Raw genomic sequence first — 16723 nt, 5'->3', positions numbered from 1 at the left:
TGGCTTTAAAAGGGGATCGGACAAATTCCTGGAGGATAAGACTATCAATGGCTACTAGTATTCATGGCTATATGCTACCTCCAGTATCAGAGGCAGTATGCCTATGTACTCTAGTTGCTGGGGAACATGGGCAGGACGGTGCTGTTGCACTCATGTCATAGTTGTGGGTTTCCCGTGGGCAGCTGATTGGCCTCTGTGTGAGCAGAATGCTGGACTAGATGGACCCTTGGTCTGATCCAGCATGGCTCTTCATATGTTCCTAAGACAAAGCTTAAAACCATGAAATACAATAACCTAGTAAAACATAATATAAAATATAGTAGTACTCTTGCCAAGGGCTTCTTCACATATTTCTGTGGTTTGGGGGAAAACCTGTCACAGAAACCTGGATATCTTCCCACTGTTTCCCTACATTCGCTGCAAAATCTCACTCCCCTTCGCTTGATGTAGAGTCTGAGACAGGACCAGCCAGGAAATAGTGGGGAAAAATCACTGCAAGCAACAAGGATTCCCCTCTGTTCATCAGCAGGAGGAAATTCAGCTTAATTCATCTAAAACTGCTTCTTGAAGTCCTGGCACTCCTTGCATGCAGTGAAAAAAACGAAGTTCCCACATGTCTTGGGAGTGCCATTTTTTAACATTCCAGACCAAGGAAAGAAAAAGGGAGAATAAATTATATTTGTGTCTTTAAGAGAAGGTTGATCTCTCCTACTCACAGCAACTCTGCTGTTCTTTTGCACTTTGTTCCCATAACAATTGATTGTGTACAGAGAGTGCATTTCAGATTGATTGAGAATTCATGCAATTCTCAAACATATAAATACATATGTCATATGGAGTCTTGTGAAGTGTGCTGTTTAGAGTGTAGAACTAGGACTAGGGATGCCCAGGTTCAAGGCCAGCCCACCTCACAGGCTTGTTGTGTGGATAAAATGTGGGAGTCTTGTAAGCCGCCTAGTGCTCATCAGGGGAAGGACGCCATACAAATGTAATAAATAAATGTGACAGTTTGCCTTTTTACATTATATAATTCTTTGCAATTGTGATCATATATATTTAGTGTGTTACACATAGATAACCAGATATACCTGAATGGGAGAGTGGGAAATTTAGCAGAATAATTATGGCACAAAAATGTGTGTGTGTGTGTGTGTGTGTATATAATATTTCTATACTGCCTTTCAAGAGGTGGAAAAGTGGAAGAGCATCCAAAATAGACCCACAAATGGAAGAGAAACCTCTCAAGATGCTGAAAGAGACTTTATTGTAAAAAAAAAGCCCACAGCGTTTCAGCTTATTTTTATTTTAAGGTCTTCTGCAGGGGGCTGTAAAATAATACAAGACAACACATTACTAAAATAGCATAGAATTTCATCATTAAAGAACAAAACATTTAAATCATTGCACGCTGCAGATAGGCCTATGCATACTTACATATTAAAAAATGTTGGCAGAAATTCCTGTAATTGACTGGGTCCGGATGACACAATAACTCACAATGGGTTAAATAAGCCACAATGGCTTATTTAACCCATCATGGGTCATCGTGTCATCTCTTGGGAATTTTTTAACCCATGATGGCTTGTTTGGTCAGAATAACCCACTCTGATGACCCGTGGTCTGCAGTAGGGATTATTTAACCCCTCGTGGTTATTGTGTTGTCTGGCGCTCGGTGTGGGTTAACTTGGTTGCCTACAGAGATGTGTGGCTAGAGCGGTTCAGATCACTGCTGCACTGCTCATCCTAGGCTTTAAAGCAACTAGGCCAGCAGTGTCCATATGGGCGGGGGGAAATGCACAATTTGGAACAGAAGCATCATGCCAGCAGTGTTTGTGTGGGGTATGAATAATTGTGTTTAGCGACATCGAAACCAGAAGTGTCTTTGCCATCAATGCAAAGTGGGGGAAAATGCACAATTCCGCTTTAGCGTTAAAGCACTATAGCGCCTCGGTGAGATTTGGAACACTTAAAGGTGTCTATCCCAGCAATGGCAATTGTGGGGGAAATGTGCAATTGAGGGGTTTGTGAGTTCATTGGGTGCAGTCCCAAGCCTGCCAACTTCCAAGGGTTTATTTGTGCCACTTCCTTTTTGTTGCACCTGGGATTTTCCCTTATCTGGGATAATTGCACAGGTTCTCCTGGTGCCTTGGGTGCCTCCTGACTAGGAGAGGCTGCATGTCAACTTTGGTCCTGATCCTGCAAACCCCCATGGAGTTATAGCCGCCACCCCCTTTGTGGGGGAGAAGGCACTTTAGCTCGCTCTTCATGCACAGCATCTGTAGTCTTTCCGCTCCCACCTCCCGCCAATGCTGCCTCCTCCTCCCCAGCACAGTTTCCCCAAGCCTTTGTCAAGCCTCCTTCTTCAAACCCACATCTACCTTCTTTGTTGCTTCTCCTCCACTCTCAGCATTATTTTCCTTTCATTAACCCCCCCCTCGCGCACTTCTAGTAGAAGCTAGTTGTGCTGTGGCTGTCCATTCCCCAAGCCAGTATTCAAAGCTCCTCGCTTGCGCATCCTTCACACACACGTGCACACATGCGTGCACCCCCCCACACACACCACACCACCGCTTGGCTGTGCCATGTCCTGGAAATGAAAGTTTTTACTGCCACAGCACCATTTCCTTAGTCGAGTGTCTAAGCCCTTGTGCTTGGTGCCCACCACCCCTCGTTCCCCCCACTTAGCACCTCCCATCTCTCCCTCCTTTCCCACTTCTTACTCACTTCTTCTGTACTCCTCCCCAACTTCCCCAAGGAAGCAACAGATGACAGTTACAGAATACAATTTATTGCCATACACCCAGTTCGGCTTGCTGGAAAATGGGGGATTGCTACTGCCTGTTAGGGGCTGATAGATGCTTGTAAGTGTTCCCAAATTTTCTGAGGTGCTATAGTGCTTTAATGCTAAAGCAGAATTGCACATTTATTCCCCATAGAAATTGGTGGCATAGCCGCTTCTGTTCCCCTATCATGCTAAAGCATTATACTACTTGACTGCTAAAGCGGAACTGCACATTTTCCCCATTCATAGACATGGGGGGGCAGCTATAACTCCATGGGGGTTTGCAGCAGTGGGACCAAACTTTATATACAGACTTCCCTAGTAGATATGCACACGAGGCCCATTGAAAGCACTGTGAGATGGCAGGGGGAGCCACTGAGGAATGGCACCAGGTTGAGTGCCTCAAGAGCGACACTGCTCTGGCCAAGATGGGAGGTAGAAGAAAACGATCCTTGCACAACCCCGGCAAGTTGGAGAAAGGCAAGTGATGTAGCTGCAGTGCGAGGGTGGGCGGGATATATTTCCAAAGCAAGAGAAGATGAGATACCACCAGAAGGACTGAGAGGGGGCGAGGGATGAGTCAAACAACACAGAGTAGTTTAATAAGCTACTCATAGTAGCTTATTAGCCCATTCGTGTGGTGGGGGATCGTGGTCTGTTTTAAAAATAAGCTACTGTGCATAGCTTATTAACCCACCATGGGTTATTGTGACATCCGAATGCGGCCATACATAATATCTCCTACTAAAATTCAATGGCAATTTGGAAATGTGTTCAGAAGGCTGTAGTTCTTTTTCTGTCTGTTAGAGAAGTTTATTCAGGTGTTCCTGAGTTACATCGATTAGCTCGAAGACTCTCATATCTAGACAGGACTGTGTTAGAGAGGAAAGGGAATACTACATAGTTGTTAGAGAAATGGAAGAAACTCCAATTCCTTATTAATTCCCTGAGGGGATAAAGTGTTTAATCTTAGGACCCATTCCATTTCCTTTCTCAGCAGGATCTTATCTTTTGTATTTAACTTCTCTGGTGCCTAAAATCTAAAGTCTGTTGCAAGATGTTTAGATTTGGTGAAATGACCAACTAAAGGGGCCCTGTTTTTTTGTTCTTAATATTACACAGGAGTTCTCTTATCCGTTTCTTCAGGGGCCTTGTTGTTTTACCCACGTAGGTCTTTTGGCTTTTGCACTGGGTAGCATAAATAACAGAACTGCTACTACAAGTGGTGAAATGCTGTAAAACATACTTTTTGTGGTTGAAAGGATCTACAGTCATTTTAGAAGGGTATCTGCAACAGATACAGTACCAACATGGATGATGTCTGCTGGGCATAGATGTACCCAGTAAAATGTTAAGAAATATCTGCCTTGAATTCACTTGTCACTAGTATATTCCTTATATTCCTGGGTCTTTTGAAAGAAATAATGGGCTTATCCTGGCAACCTGGTATGTGTTGAATTATGTGCCAATGCTTTTATTATGTACTGTAAACTATTTGTGATGTAATTAAATGTCACACTGCAGTTTAACTAGATGGTGTCTTAATCCACTGCCTCAAAAGGTCAGATTGTACTGTTTGTGATGCCTTATTAAAACTGTGGGTGACTATGGGTTACGTTTGAGTCTCAGAAACTGCCCATATGGAAGGTTACATCTTAGTGATCTAGAGTAGATAGAGGTTCACCCCCCTTTCTTACTTTTAGGTCTATAAATGGATTTCTAAGGTATTATGATGGATATCAAATGTAATGTTTTCATCCTTAGTATTTACCCATTCAATAAAATTATATAGCTCTCCCTCAGCCTTCAAAAGGGCCCCGAAGGCAGTTTACAATGCTAAATATACAATAAAAACTGAGAGCAATATTTTAAAAAACGCTGAAACGACAGCATCAAAAGAGAAGGATTAACGACCATTTTAAAAGTATTAAAAACTAGATGGAATAAAAATGTCTTAGATGTCCACCTAAAAACCATTATCAAAGATGGGCTGTGTTGAATTTCCCTTGAGAGAGAGTTCCACAACTAAGCTGCAGCCACTGAAAAAGCCCTGTCCTATGTCACTGCTATATGCCTCCCTTAACGGTGGAACACAGGGCTTTTGATGACAACTGCAACTCACAGGCAGATTCATGTGGGAGTAAGTGCTCCTTCAGATATCCTGGGCCCCAGCCATTTAGAATTTTATATAATAACTAGAATTTGGCCTGGAAACAAATAGAAGCCAGTGCAGATAGAACAAGATCAATGTAATATGATTTGAATAGTGGGCAGATGTTCTGTATCATATCAAATGAGACTAAGGGCTCAATCCTATGGCCGCTAGACAGTGGCTAGATGGCCATAGGATTGTTTGCCTTTGAGGAACCGACCTCGGAGCACGGGCTCCAAGGTCGGTTCCCAGAAAACCACTCCCCTTCTCCGCCTCCTTATAGGCGGCGCAGATCATCCCTGGGCTCCGTGCTCAGAAGAACAGCATGGAGTGGGGCAAATGGGGGGTTCCTGGGGGCAGGGAGTGCAGAAGTACTGATATGATGCTTCCTGTGTGTTGTCTGGCCTCCCCCGCCCCCCGTTCAAACATCCCGCTTCTAGACAGCCAAAATTGGCTGTCTAGCTGTGAATGCAGGGCTGCTGGAGCGCGGAGGAGAAGATCCCCTCCGTGCTCCTCCTGCCCTGCATTGGATAAGCGGTCGCCTCCAAGTAGGACTGCTCCCTAACTCTTTTAAAAGCTTATTACATAGATATTTTGCAGTAGACATTGGATTTTATGTAATTAATGCAGAATTACAGTTCCTTTGTACAGAGAATGTTGGTTATTGGGTGGATTAAAAATATAATAAAATAAATAAATACCAACTGCACTGAAAGATTTATTCAGTAACTTAGAAAGTACAGTAAAATTAACATATCCTTTAATCTGCAGCTCTTATGCGCCGTGCCACTGTATACAACAATCTACAGAACTTCAAAGCAGCTGCAGAAGATTTGAAGGCAGTGTTACATATTGAGCCAGAAAATGCCATAGCTAAAGTAAGTATTGTATTGTTTATTGTTTGTCCGTAGCACAAAGACCTTTACAAATACAATACCTTTACAAGATCTTTACAATACGGCTGTATATAACATAATAACATAAACCCAAAGTGAAAACATCAAATAATGAATATCTAAAAACAGAGTCTGGGGGGGCTATACAAAAAAAATGCAAAGGCCAGGCCACAATAAAGCAGAATAACCATACAAACATTAAAACAAATATGTTCATTAAAAACTGGCACTAAGAATAAAAAACATTATCATGTAACAGAAATATACCAAACAAACAAGCTGGACAAGCTCATGCAACTTTATGTTATAGTAAGTTATCTTCTTGGCAATTCACAGCAGATGTCATTAAAAAGTTACAGTGGATTTTTGGAGCTGCTACTGCAAAGGATGTGACCCTCATTGTAACAAATTTGCTATAGTCTGCCAGTAGATCACAAATAATTCCACAGGAGACCTGCCAGCTCTAATTTTCAGAAGGTCCCCCCAAAAGTGGGTCCTAGCTTCTTCATACAAGGGGCAATGAAGAAGATAATGTACTATGTCCTCAACTTCCCCAGAGCTACAAATGCAGGAACTCTGAGCCAAAGGGATGCAATTGTACCTCCCATCCAAATAAGCTGTTGGCATAGTTTGAAAACGAAGGGCTGTAAAAGCCTTTCTGACTACAGTAAGTATTAGTAGTTCATTTCATGGATGTTGCCTAAACTATCAATGGTTATAACATTTTGCCCTGCTTGTATTAGACACATTTATTATTAAGACTTGGGACACAGTTATGACAGTAGGGCAGAATCGTATACTTGAGTTCCACCAGCTGAGGGGCTATATAGGATTTGGCAAGAGCCGTGCTATGCTGGTGGAATTTGGGGCATATTGCTGACATGATAGATATGCCCAAATATACCAGAGAAGATATGGCAGGGAAATAGCCAAACTGGGGTGGAGTTGTAGGCAGAATGGGGGTGCACATATATGCTGTATCCTGTACTTCCCCGACCACAGCCACCACTATGCTCTCAACAGTGCAACTTTATATCAGCCCTCCTGTTAACTTCATCCAGAGGGGGAAAATGGTTTTTTTTAAGTTGTCTTTGTGTCAACAAGGCCCACGCCCACATCACCATGAAGCAGTATAGGATATGGTATAACTCAACACCCAGACATCACCAGTATATAAACCCATGCAAGGGACCATTGCTCAGATGATAGATCTTGCACCATGGGACAATATCTCTCTGGCCTCATGTCGGGTACGCTTAAAGCTCACAAGGGGGAGCTTCAGTGATGGGAAACTATGGAAAAAGGTGACTTTGCACACAAAGGGAGCACCTTGCACAAAACAACCTGTCTACAGAACACCCCTAGGAAGTTGAGCATGTGGCTAATATTTCTATTCCTAGGACCCTAGCAGGTACCTCAACTTTGGACTGCAGAAACAACCCAAATTCCACTCCCATTTAAACAACCAGGGATGCCAGGACAGAACTCCCTGCACAGGTAAGCAAGAGAACAAAATATAAGTGCTGCAAGTGTCTCCCATATCTCCTTCCTTTGCTATATGTGTATTGTCTGAACTTTCCCCCAACAGTGGGGAGCAGTGTCTCCCACACAGAGGGGGCATTTATCCCCACATACTGGTAAATTCTCTAATCATTATAACTGCTGACCAAACACTCAGCATCACTTTTGCCTTGCAGGATCATAGCCTGGATAATGGGAACAGAGCAAATTGCGCCACCCCTCCTTCCAGTGCAATTCCGAGGCAGAAGAGGTATGTACATTCACAGTCCCTTCAGTCTCTCCTGCCCCCATGGGGTGGGGGGAGACCAAGCTATGACCACTGGAAGAAGACTTAGGTGATACCTCACCCTCTTCTCTCTCAGTCGCTCACAAATGCTTACTATGCATCCAGGGCATGATTACATACTCCAGCTGCTGATTATTATTAATTGCCTTCTGTCTGTGTTGCCTTTGCCCTCCACATGCTGCTGTCCCACAGGTACAAAGCCCATCCTACACCCTGTCCTGTTCAGACCAGGAGGAAGGCCCACCCCAGGACTAGCAGCTGTGACCAGGATTCTCCAGACTGTTCATCCATGGGATTGACAACCTACTTGCTGCAGCCTGGCTCCTCTACTCTTCCACACTTCATGACAGACAGTGATTCAGCAGGTGAGAGTATTCCCACTATGGAGCTGGTTCCATGCAGGATACTGCACCTCCTATCCTCCTGTCTGTCAACCCACTGTCCAAGGCACAGGAGCCTTGCTTGGATGACTGCTTGGCAACCCCGCATATGTATCTTTCATGGTCCATTCCATCCTGGATGCTGTTTGATAAAGGCTTTGACTTTGTCACATGTGTCTCTATTGCTAGGCCATGATAATTAAGGATCCCGTTCCCTGTGGGTGGGCAGGGGACTGGATAGTTTAGTGTCCCTTTCTCTTTCTGCTCACTCAGCTTCCATAGAGTGAGGGTGATCTGGTGTTATTTTGCATGTTATTTTGCACATGGGTGTGCTCTAATGTGTTTTTGCATTGTAGATATACAATATACTCTTTTTGGTGCCAGGTGAAAACGTTTTAATTTTCACGGGCTTTTAAAACCAAACTTTAATTGTGTGTGTGTGTGTGTGTGTGTATTAGGTTTACGTTTGTATTTGTTTAGCTGGTTAAAATAATTGTATGCCTCTCGATTTTTTTTATTGTTTAGGTTGTTTGTACTGTATTGTTTTTAGCTTGTTTTATGTCTACTGCCTTGAAATCCTTTTTGAGATGAAATCACAGTTTATAACTGTTTTAGATAAAGGAAGGAATCATAGAATCATATAATAGTAGGGCTGGAAGGAAGATAGACAGACAGATCTTCATGGTCACTGTGTATCACACATGTGGGAGCCTTCTACAGCTGAGGAATATTTGGCAGGAACCCTCCCCCACCATACCAGGGTGCATGTCCCATTTGGGTTCCTACCTATTCCTTCAGTTTTCTTTCAACCACCACTGTGGCAGCCTTATAGGGAATCTTCTCTCTTGTTTACTTCTTGCTGAGGGAAAATTAGAATCACAGAATAGTAGGGTTGGAAGGGGCCTATATGACCATCGAATCCAACCCCTTGCTCAGTGCAGGTGTCCAAGTCAAAGCATCCCTGACAGATGGCTGTCCAACCTCATCTTGAATGCCTCCGGTGTGGGAGAGCCCACCACCACCCTAGGTAATTGGTTCCACTGTCGTATTACTCTAACAGTGATTAGAACGTGCTGAGGTGTATTTTTGTTTTTTCTCTTAGTATTTCATTCTGTCTTCTTGTATTTCTGTCTGTTTTTGTGTGTTTGTTTTCTTTGCAGGTGTAGAGCCCAGATGACCACTTGAACTACAGTTACAGGTAAGCAACTATGAGTTCATTAGCTCCGTTAGCGTATGGGTGGCATGTGGGCATTGTAGCCAACATAGTCCTTGATTGATGGGTTTTGGCAGTGTTTCCAGGGATAGTGAAGTTGTGGTTGCCTTCCCCTCTGCCATTTTTGTATTCATATTTAGTAGGTTGTAGATTTCATCCTGAAATTCTAAACTGTCCTACTTAAAAGCAGGTAGATTGCATTAATTGCCTACAAAAATGAATGTCACAACAAATTCATTAGTAAATCTCTAACATACTACAAGACTCTTTGCTGTCTTCTTTTGAAAGAACTACTAGCTCAAACAGTAATCGTTTTCTTTTGTGTGTGTGTGTGGGGGGGGGGTTGGGCAACTTCCCCTCCACAGCAAAGTGATGTTGTAATGACATACACTGTCTGTCTGAGCTCTCTCTCTCTATTTTGCAGCGTGCCAGCTCTTCCAACCCCAGCAGCAGCCTGTCTAGGCCAATCACGCATGCGCAATAATCACACATATACAGAACATCACCTCTGTGGAAAAGGCATTGGCAAAGCCTTTTGGGGACAGCAAGTGGGGAAAGCAATCCCCTCAAAGCTGCTGTTGTGATGTGGCCATCATGAAGGCTCATTGGTTCCTGCAAGCCAGAGCTAATGAGGAAGACTGAGCCACCCTCATCATTCCTCAGGCCATTATAGGCGTCCTTGAAGGATAGCAAGCGTCGTGTGGCCAGGACTCGGGAGAGACTCATCATTCACAGAGAACCAGCCTAGACCTGGTGCAGCCATGTGTGTAGCAGCAGCTCTGACTGGTCATTCATTGCAAATAAATTGTTTGCAGTAATCTTTATTATTTTTATATACCATTTGTTTGTTCCTTGTAAGAGGAGGAGGGAGGAGAGAGTCTTGACCTACCAGCACAATCTTGTCCATCCACTAGGTGTGTTGGCAACTTAGCTTAGCAGAGTGTGTGCCTGTGTGTTGTGTGTGTGTGTGTGTGTGTGTGTGTGTGTGTACACTAAATAAGGCCCTGTTTGCTTTCATCCGTGAGGAGCCAGGAGGGCCACAGCACAATTCTACATTCTTAAGAGGTTCCCTGTTGTTGCCTGCTGCATATATTTTTCTTGTAATTCTCAGAATGGTTTTAATGAAAAGCATGATTTCTCACTTGTTGGGTTGCGGGGCAGGGAGTTAAAAGCCTCTCTGGCTGGCTCATGTGTTTGTGTTTTTAAAATTCATGTGTGGGTCTGAGGTGAGGGGAGATATTTGGTGTATTTTTAAAACTCGTGTGGGTCTGGAGGTGGAGGAAAAATATTTGGTATTGTTTACAAATTCTTTTGTGGGTATGCGGGTGCTTTTGTGTATGAATTGCCCCCTGCTTTGCACTCATGATCTTAAAGTTCATGTGCCTCAGTCCCCTGTGTGTTGTTGGCTTCTAGGGATTCAAAAGACAGCTCTGCCTCTGGTGATCCCTTGGCTCTGCCTCTACCTGTGGCCCATCTTCTGCCCCCCCCCCCCGAAATCACAGGGGGCACCACCCACCACTGAGCTGAAATCATAAATGACCTCTGCCAGTGGCCCTTCCTCAGCCCCCCAGGCCACAGTGAGCACCAGCCACCGCTGAGTCAAATCACAAATGAGCTACAAGGCTGTCCTTGGATTTAAAGTGGTTTAGTACAATTGTCTTTGGTGGGAGTATTGTGACTTGTGACTGATCCATACATGATGAATGTATATTATATGTATATTGTGGGTTGGAGCCAGATTAAGAACAGTCTTAATCCCCACCAAAGGCTGGCTGAAGGTGCTTAGGATGGGGCAGAAGCACTGCTCTGCTGGCAAAGAGCAGCTCAGCCTGCAGGGATGCACATCCACTGTGGAGGCCTCTGGTATACTTAGAGAAAGCTTCATGAGTGTAGATCTACTGCTGGTGGCGTCTCCACTTGAAGTAGAACCAAAAATGGGGTGTTGTGGAGGCATGTCAGGGACAGCTGTGGATCTTTTGTATCCAAAGCCCCCAGCGCACCCCGGAAACAGACATCAAACCTACAGTGGCATTGAGCTTCAATGGGATATAAAATAAGGTAAAAGACAAACCACCAGAAGAGGAAAGGTGAAAAAGCTGTCACCCCACCTCCCACCCTGGCTATTGTGATCCACCATGACATTGGATATGGTGGTGGCTCCATGGCATATCTCCCTCCCTACTCAGTACGCAGCATTGCTCTTGTCATTTAGTTGCACTTAAGTCCCACTGAAATGAATGGGAGTTAAGTTTCATGACTAACCTGTGCCGTTGCTTTCAATGTGATTTATTATGTTACATTAATTATATTATTTTTAAAATCTTCCACATAGGAAATTATGTGTATATACAGGCTCAAAAGTACCAAATGCATACATATGTACATACCATAAAGACCTGCCCCAAGTTGTGGCTTTCTGCCCCATGTATGTTCCCTGAAACAGATAAGTGTGATTGTCTCAGGCGGTTGTGTTCCTGCATTGGACGTGGAATTTTCTACATGGGAATTATATACATGTAGAAAATGTAATTGATTCATTGATTTGTAGTTTGGATTATATATATTATCAATACATTTTGTCTGAGGACAAATATATGATAGACTATACATCACAAAAACAGCCATGTTCATTTATTAGCACAAAATTCACAGGGATAATAAAAACAATACTTTTGGTGGGAGCAACACATATTCACAGTGAAGGCATGCATGCAAGTATTTGAGTTGCACATAACTCTTCCGCAGACTGGACACTTACATTTTTTTTAATGAGTGGATGATTTTATTTATTTATTTATTCATTTCATTTCATTTCTATACTGCCCAATACCCGAAGCTGTCTGGGCGGTTCACAAAAATTAAAACCAAAGAGCACACAATAAAACAATATAAAATATATAAAATGTTAAAACCACAGTATAACAATAAAACCAGAATATAATAATGATGTTAAATCTTGTCTGATTTGTTTCAGTATTAAGCTTTATTTCTTAAAGGCAGCTCATGCAGATTAATTAGGTTAGAACTATGCCTCGTGCAAATAAATGATCTTTGGCTTTACATAAGCTTTGGAAGAGACAGAAGTGAATAGAAGGTCTCTTTCTGGAAATACAGAAATACATTGCAGTGAGTTCAGGACAAACAGAATGAAGCTGTTACGCTTCATTCTGAGGGGGGATGAGTGTTCCTAAGGTTCCCCCTCAAAATAATTACTGATAGGCTGTCACTAGGCAGGCTTAACCTCCTGACGCACGCTAGTCTGTCCAGGTGCTTGGAGAAATTCAGAACCCTATTGCCAAGTACCCGTCCTTTCAGTTCTGAACTAGGAAATAAGAAAAAGAAAGACACTTCGGATTTTCTTGTCCAAAGCCTAAGAACATAAATGGTCCTTCGCATGGGGAAGAATCAAATATAAAAAAGTGTTTATTTGTGAGGAAAGAGAAAAACAAGAGAAGGCAACAATTGCGCACACACAGAATTCCAAATAATATCAATAACATCAAACTAATTTATCTACTTACATGTCACCTACTTGGGTTCCAGAGCATATGCAGAGTTCATTGCAGAGAGGATGTCTGAGAGAGAGCATCTTGGCCTCCAGTTACATGTTATATGGAAGGCTCACAAAAACTGGGCAAGCTTTTACTTTTATAGGAATCTGAGTCCCCTTAGCGGAGACCGACTGTTGTTTTGTTAAATAATGTGATACCTCCCATTTCTAATGTTAGTGGTGTAGCCAGCAAATCAGAAAATCACTTCATGGCAGGACCTACCTTTGTAATGACTCTAAAATTACATCTCAAAAGAGCCAGCCACTTTGAACCATTTAGCCCATTATTTTAAAAAAAGCCTTAAGCTTTTGGATGCATATTGGAGAGAAGTCTATTCAGGCATCTAGGCCTGCTGCCAGCTTACCAGATTCTTCAGGTAGCACTGTTGTGCTACATCAAGAGTAGCGGTTTCTCACAGAAGCACTTTGTGTCTTGCATAATTATTTAATGGATTTCATAGGTATGGTATGTTATAAAGATCAAAAGCTTTTCAAAAAGACAGAACAAAATAAAAGGATAAAATAAATTTGCGGAGGATAAGTCTATCAATGGTTGTTAACTATAATAAAGTTATAACCTCCATTCACAGGGAGTATATCTCTCATATTCTGTCAAAAAATCAGCAGATGATTATAACCATTTTTTCTTGTTTACAATCCTCCATCAATCAGTTTCATAGGATGACCCCGGGTTCTGGGGGATTAAACCCCCAATGCCATTCTTAACTGAAGTGCTCATAGACATAACAGATGTTGAACCATTTTCAATTTAACAGGTTTTCTTTGAAAACCTGTTAATGTAGCCTCTCCAAACCTGGAAAGTTTCCCAAGTTCTAAGCTATGGGTGGGCAGTCTGTGGATGTTGTTGGACTGTGACTCCCACCAGTCCAAGCAAGCATAGCCAATGGTGAGGAATGATGGGAGTTGCAGTAGAACAACGTCTGGAGGGCACGTGTTCCCCATCCCTGTTCTAAGCCTTTGTTCACAGGAAAAGATCTACCATTCCTTTGTGCATTTTATGGGTCTCCTACTGTACCTTCTCCAGTTCTGTGACAATGTTTTTGAGATGGGACAAGCAAAATGTACACATTTTGTACACATCTAAATATAGATGCAACATGGATTTCTTCTTCATGTTCTCTATGCATCACACATATGGGCCCTGCACCTGCGTGGAGCTGCGAATCGGGAAGGTTTTATAGCTGAGGAATTTTGGTGGGAACCCCTAACCCACTGTGCATGGCCCTAGCGGGTTCCCGCTTTTCCCTCAGTTGTCTTTTGATTGCCATTGTGTGCACCTCCTAGGGAGCTTCTCTCATTCGCTGTTTTAAAAAGTGTTTTTCTGATGAAAAGCTGAGCTTTCCCCCCTTCTTTTCTCTCTTCTATCAAGTATTTCTCTCTGTCTCCTTGTTATTTTAATTTCTTTTGTTGCGCAAGCTTCGCAATTGCCCTCACAAGCATATGGCCCTCTCGAAAGAGCACCTGCTACGAGGCAAAGCTGCCACCCTCAGACAGGCACTCTCTCTGCTCGTTCTGCCTTGGTGAGGGGAACGTCGTTGAAGCTTGTCCTCATTGTAAACCCTTCTTGAAGTAAGCAAGAAGAAACAGGTCCGAACGGCTAAAAGCTGCACTTTGGAAAAGGGCACTGGAATTGGTAGAGGAGCCAAAAGATATGGCAAACCTGCAGTTTCACCCTCACACAACCTGCCTGCCATGCAGGAGCCTGCTGCAGTGTTGGGGTCATCATTCCCTCAGCATCATACTCTGCTGAGTACACAAGATCCCCCCACTCCAGGCTGATCTTTGTCACACTGGCAAAAAAACAAAAAAGGCAAAAGGTTCTAAGCAAGCTGGACTGTCTTCACACTCAAAAAAGAAGAAAAAGACTTCTAAAGGGTTGTATGATTCTGCTTGAGATCGAACCTCGGCTCTTCCTGACCTTGCTCAAGCGTCTTGTGACCTGGATCAGTCCATATAGGCTATGTCGGACTCTGACTTGAGATGAAGAGCTGACTATCCTGCTCATTTTGGTACATACTTCTCAGGAGCAACAGAAACCACGTTGCGTCTCCCACCACTCCACCAACACCTGCTAGTCGGATGCAATCACCTGTACAGACAGCCTTACCTACCACTCCCCCAATATTATTTTCATCCGTTCTGACAGTGAATCCTAGGCAGGAGGGGGAACTCATCCTGACAACATCTACATTAGAGGATGAGATCTAGGACCCATCTCCAACACAACTGATCCCACAACCACCTCATTATGAATTGGAAAGCCATGGTGCTGTCAGGAGCACCCTAGCTGCCTCTTGCAGTCCCCTCCAATAGCCAACTCAGGACACAGACGACAAGGATTCTTTCCAAGGCTTTATTCCTTTATTACTTTATGACTCTTACAGATACTAGTCACTAAGCAAGGAACTGCACTGGAGATGGGTAGCAGAGTAACCTAAGCTCCAGGTAAGGCAGTTGGTCCCCGTTTGAAGGAGAACCGCAGGAAGACTCTGAACATATGGGCTATGGAGAGGCCGAAATCCCCGTTGGAAGATCTGGGACAATTTTCCAACTAGATTCTCAGAATGGCACAGGCTTTGGGCCTAGAGACTCAGCAGATAGCTTCCACAGTACAAGACTCCAATTCCAATCCCATAAATGTGGAGTCTTTCAGACCGATGGCCATTCCTCTACTCCTGACGTTAGAGGAAACCATCAAACAATCATGGAAAGCGCCTTCTGCTATGCTACTGATATCAAAGCACTTGGAGGGTATGTACCATTTGTAAGAGGACAAAACTGAGTACCTCTTCAAACACTCAGCCCCAAATTTGATTGTCATCAAAGCCACACAGGGCAAGGCCTGCAGGGCTCACTCCTCTCTAACTGACAAGAGGGCAGATGCCTGGACTTACTTGGCATCTATAGACTATATTCCTCCACAGCGATGGGCCTTAAAATGTCGAACTACCAGGTGGCAATGTCGGGGTACCAACTACTGTTATGGGACAAAGTGGGCCATCTTCTTGAGCATCTTCCAGGTGACAGGAAGGAGCTGGGTTGCCTCTTCCAGTTTGAGGCACTGAAGCTGTCTAGACAGCAAATACATCGTGCCACCAAGTTGATTGTGACTCAGAGGTGCTAGTTGGATCCATAGCCCTATGTCACCATGCCTGGCTGAGGTCATCCAGTCTTTCATAGGAAACCAGGAACCGTATTGAAGACTTACCCTTCGATGGGCAAGGCTTATTCAACACAAAAACTGATGATGTGCTTGATTTGGTACAGAAGGCCTGTATCATGGCGCATCGCATGGGTTATATATCGCAGTAACTTCCCAGGCAACAGCGCTGGCTCAGTCATCTACCACTCGGTACCAACCTCATCAGCCAGCTACAGCACAACAACATCAACAACAACAGTCACAACCAAGGCAGTCGGGGAAATAGTTCCCAACTTCAAAATTCTGCAGTTATCGCAGGAAACCTGACAGCAGAAGTAAGCGGAGCCTGTGACTCGCTTCCTGCCATCTTTCCTCGCTTTGTGGCCCAAACAATCATTTTTTGAATGTGCCTCTCTGCTTACTATCCACTTTGGCACAACATCACATCAGACTCCTGGGTCCTTGCAATAGTCCTAAGGGGCTATCAGATCAAGGTCAATACTCTCCCCCATTTCGGTACCGTGCTGATGAGTGTCCTGTCCCTGGTCCTTCATACCGAAATTCAGACCTTCCTCAGAAAAGGGGCAATCAAGCCTGTCTCTCGAATTCAACTTCAGGATGGGTTCTACTCAAGGTACTTCACTGTACCGAAGAAGGATGGAGGGCTTCGGCCGATCATGGACCTTCGACATCTGAACGTGTTCTTCTTGTCCAGGAAGTTCTGCATGGTTTCCCTGGCATCTATCCTGCCTCTCCTCTCTCAGGGAGATTGGTTCACCT

The 16723-nt window shown here is 43.7% G+C and overlaps 1 protein-coding gene and 1 long non-coding RNA gene across 2 annotated transcripts in view; both read left to right on the top strand.

Moving 5' to 3' along the window:
• The window catches only part of SPAG1 (sperm associated antigen 1), a 53136-nt gene that overhangs the window by 14231 nt on the left and 22182 nt on the right, over nucleotides 1–16723 (top strand). Inside the window, exon 9 of the mRNA XM_084849015.1 lies at nucleotides 5706–5812. Within this exon, the coding sequence (XP_084705141.1) occupies nucleotides 5706–5812 (107 nt within the window). The remainder of the gene's footprint in view (nucleotides 1–5705; nucleotides 5813–16723) is intronic.
• LOC146346732 (uncharacterized) lies at nucleotides 8955–9740 on the top strand. The gene is made up of 3 exons (XR_014790026.1): nucleotides 8955–9044; nucleotides 9178–9215; nucleotides 9655–9740. It is a non-coding gene; the product is annotated as an uncharacterized LOC146346732 (long non-coding RNA).

The sequence above is a fragment of the Heloderma suspectum genome, chromosome 4 (genome assembly GCF_057233095.1).
Source record: "Heloderma suspectum isolate Gila_16-S chromosome 4, 16-S_ref, whole genome shotgun sequence".
NCBI lineage: Eukaryota > Metazoa > Chordata > Lepidosauria > Squamata > Helodermatidae > Heloderma > Heloderma suspectum.
This window is presented reverse-complemented; position numbering and strand designations above follow the sequence as displayed.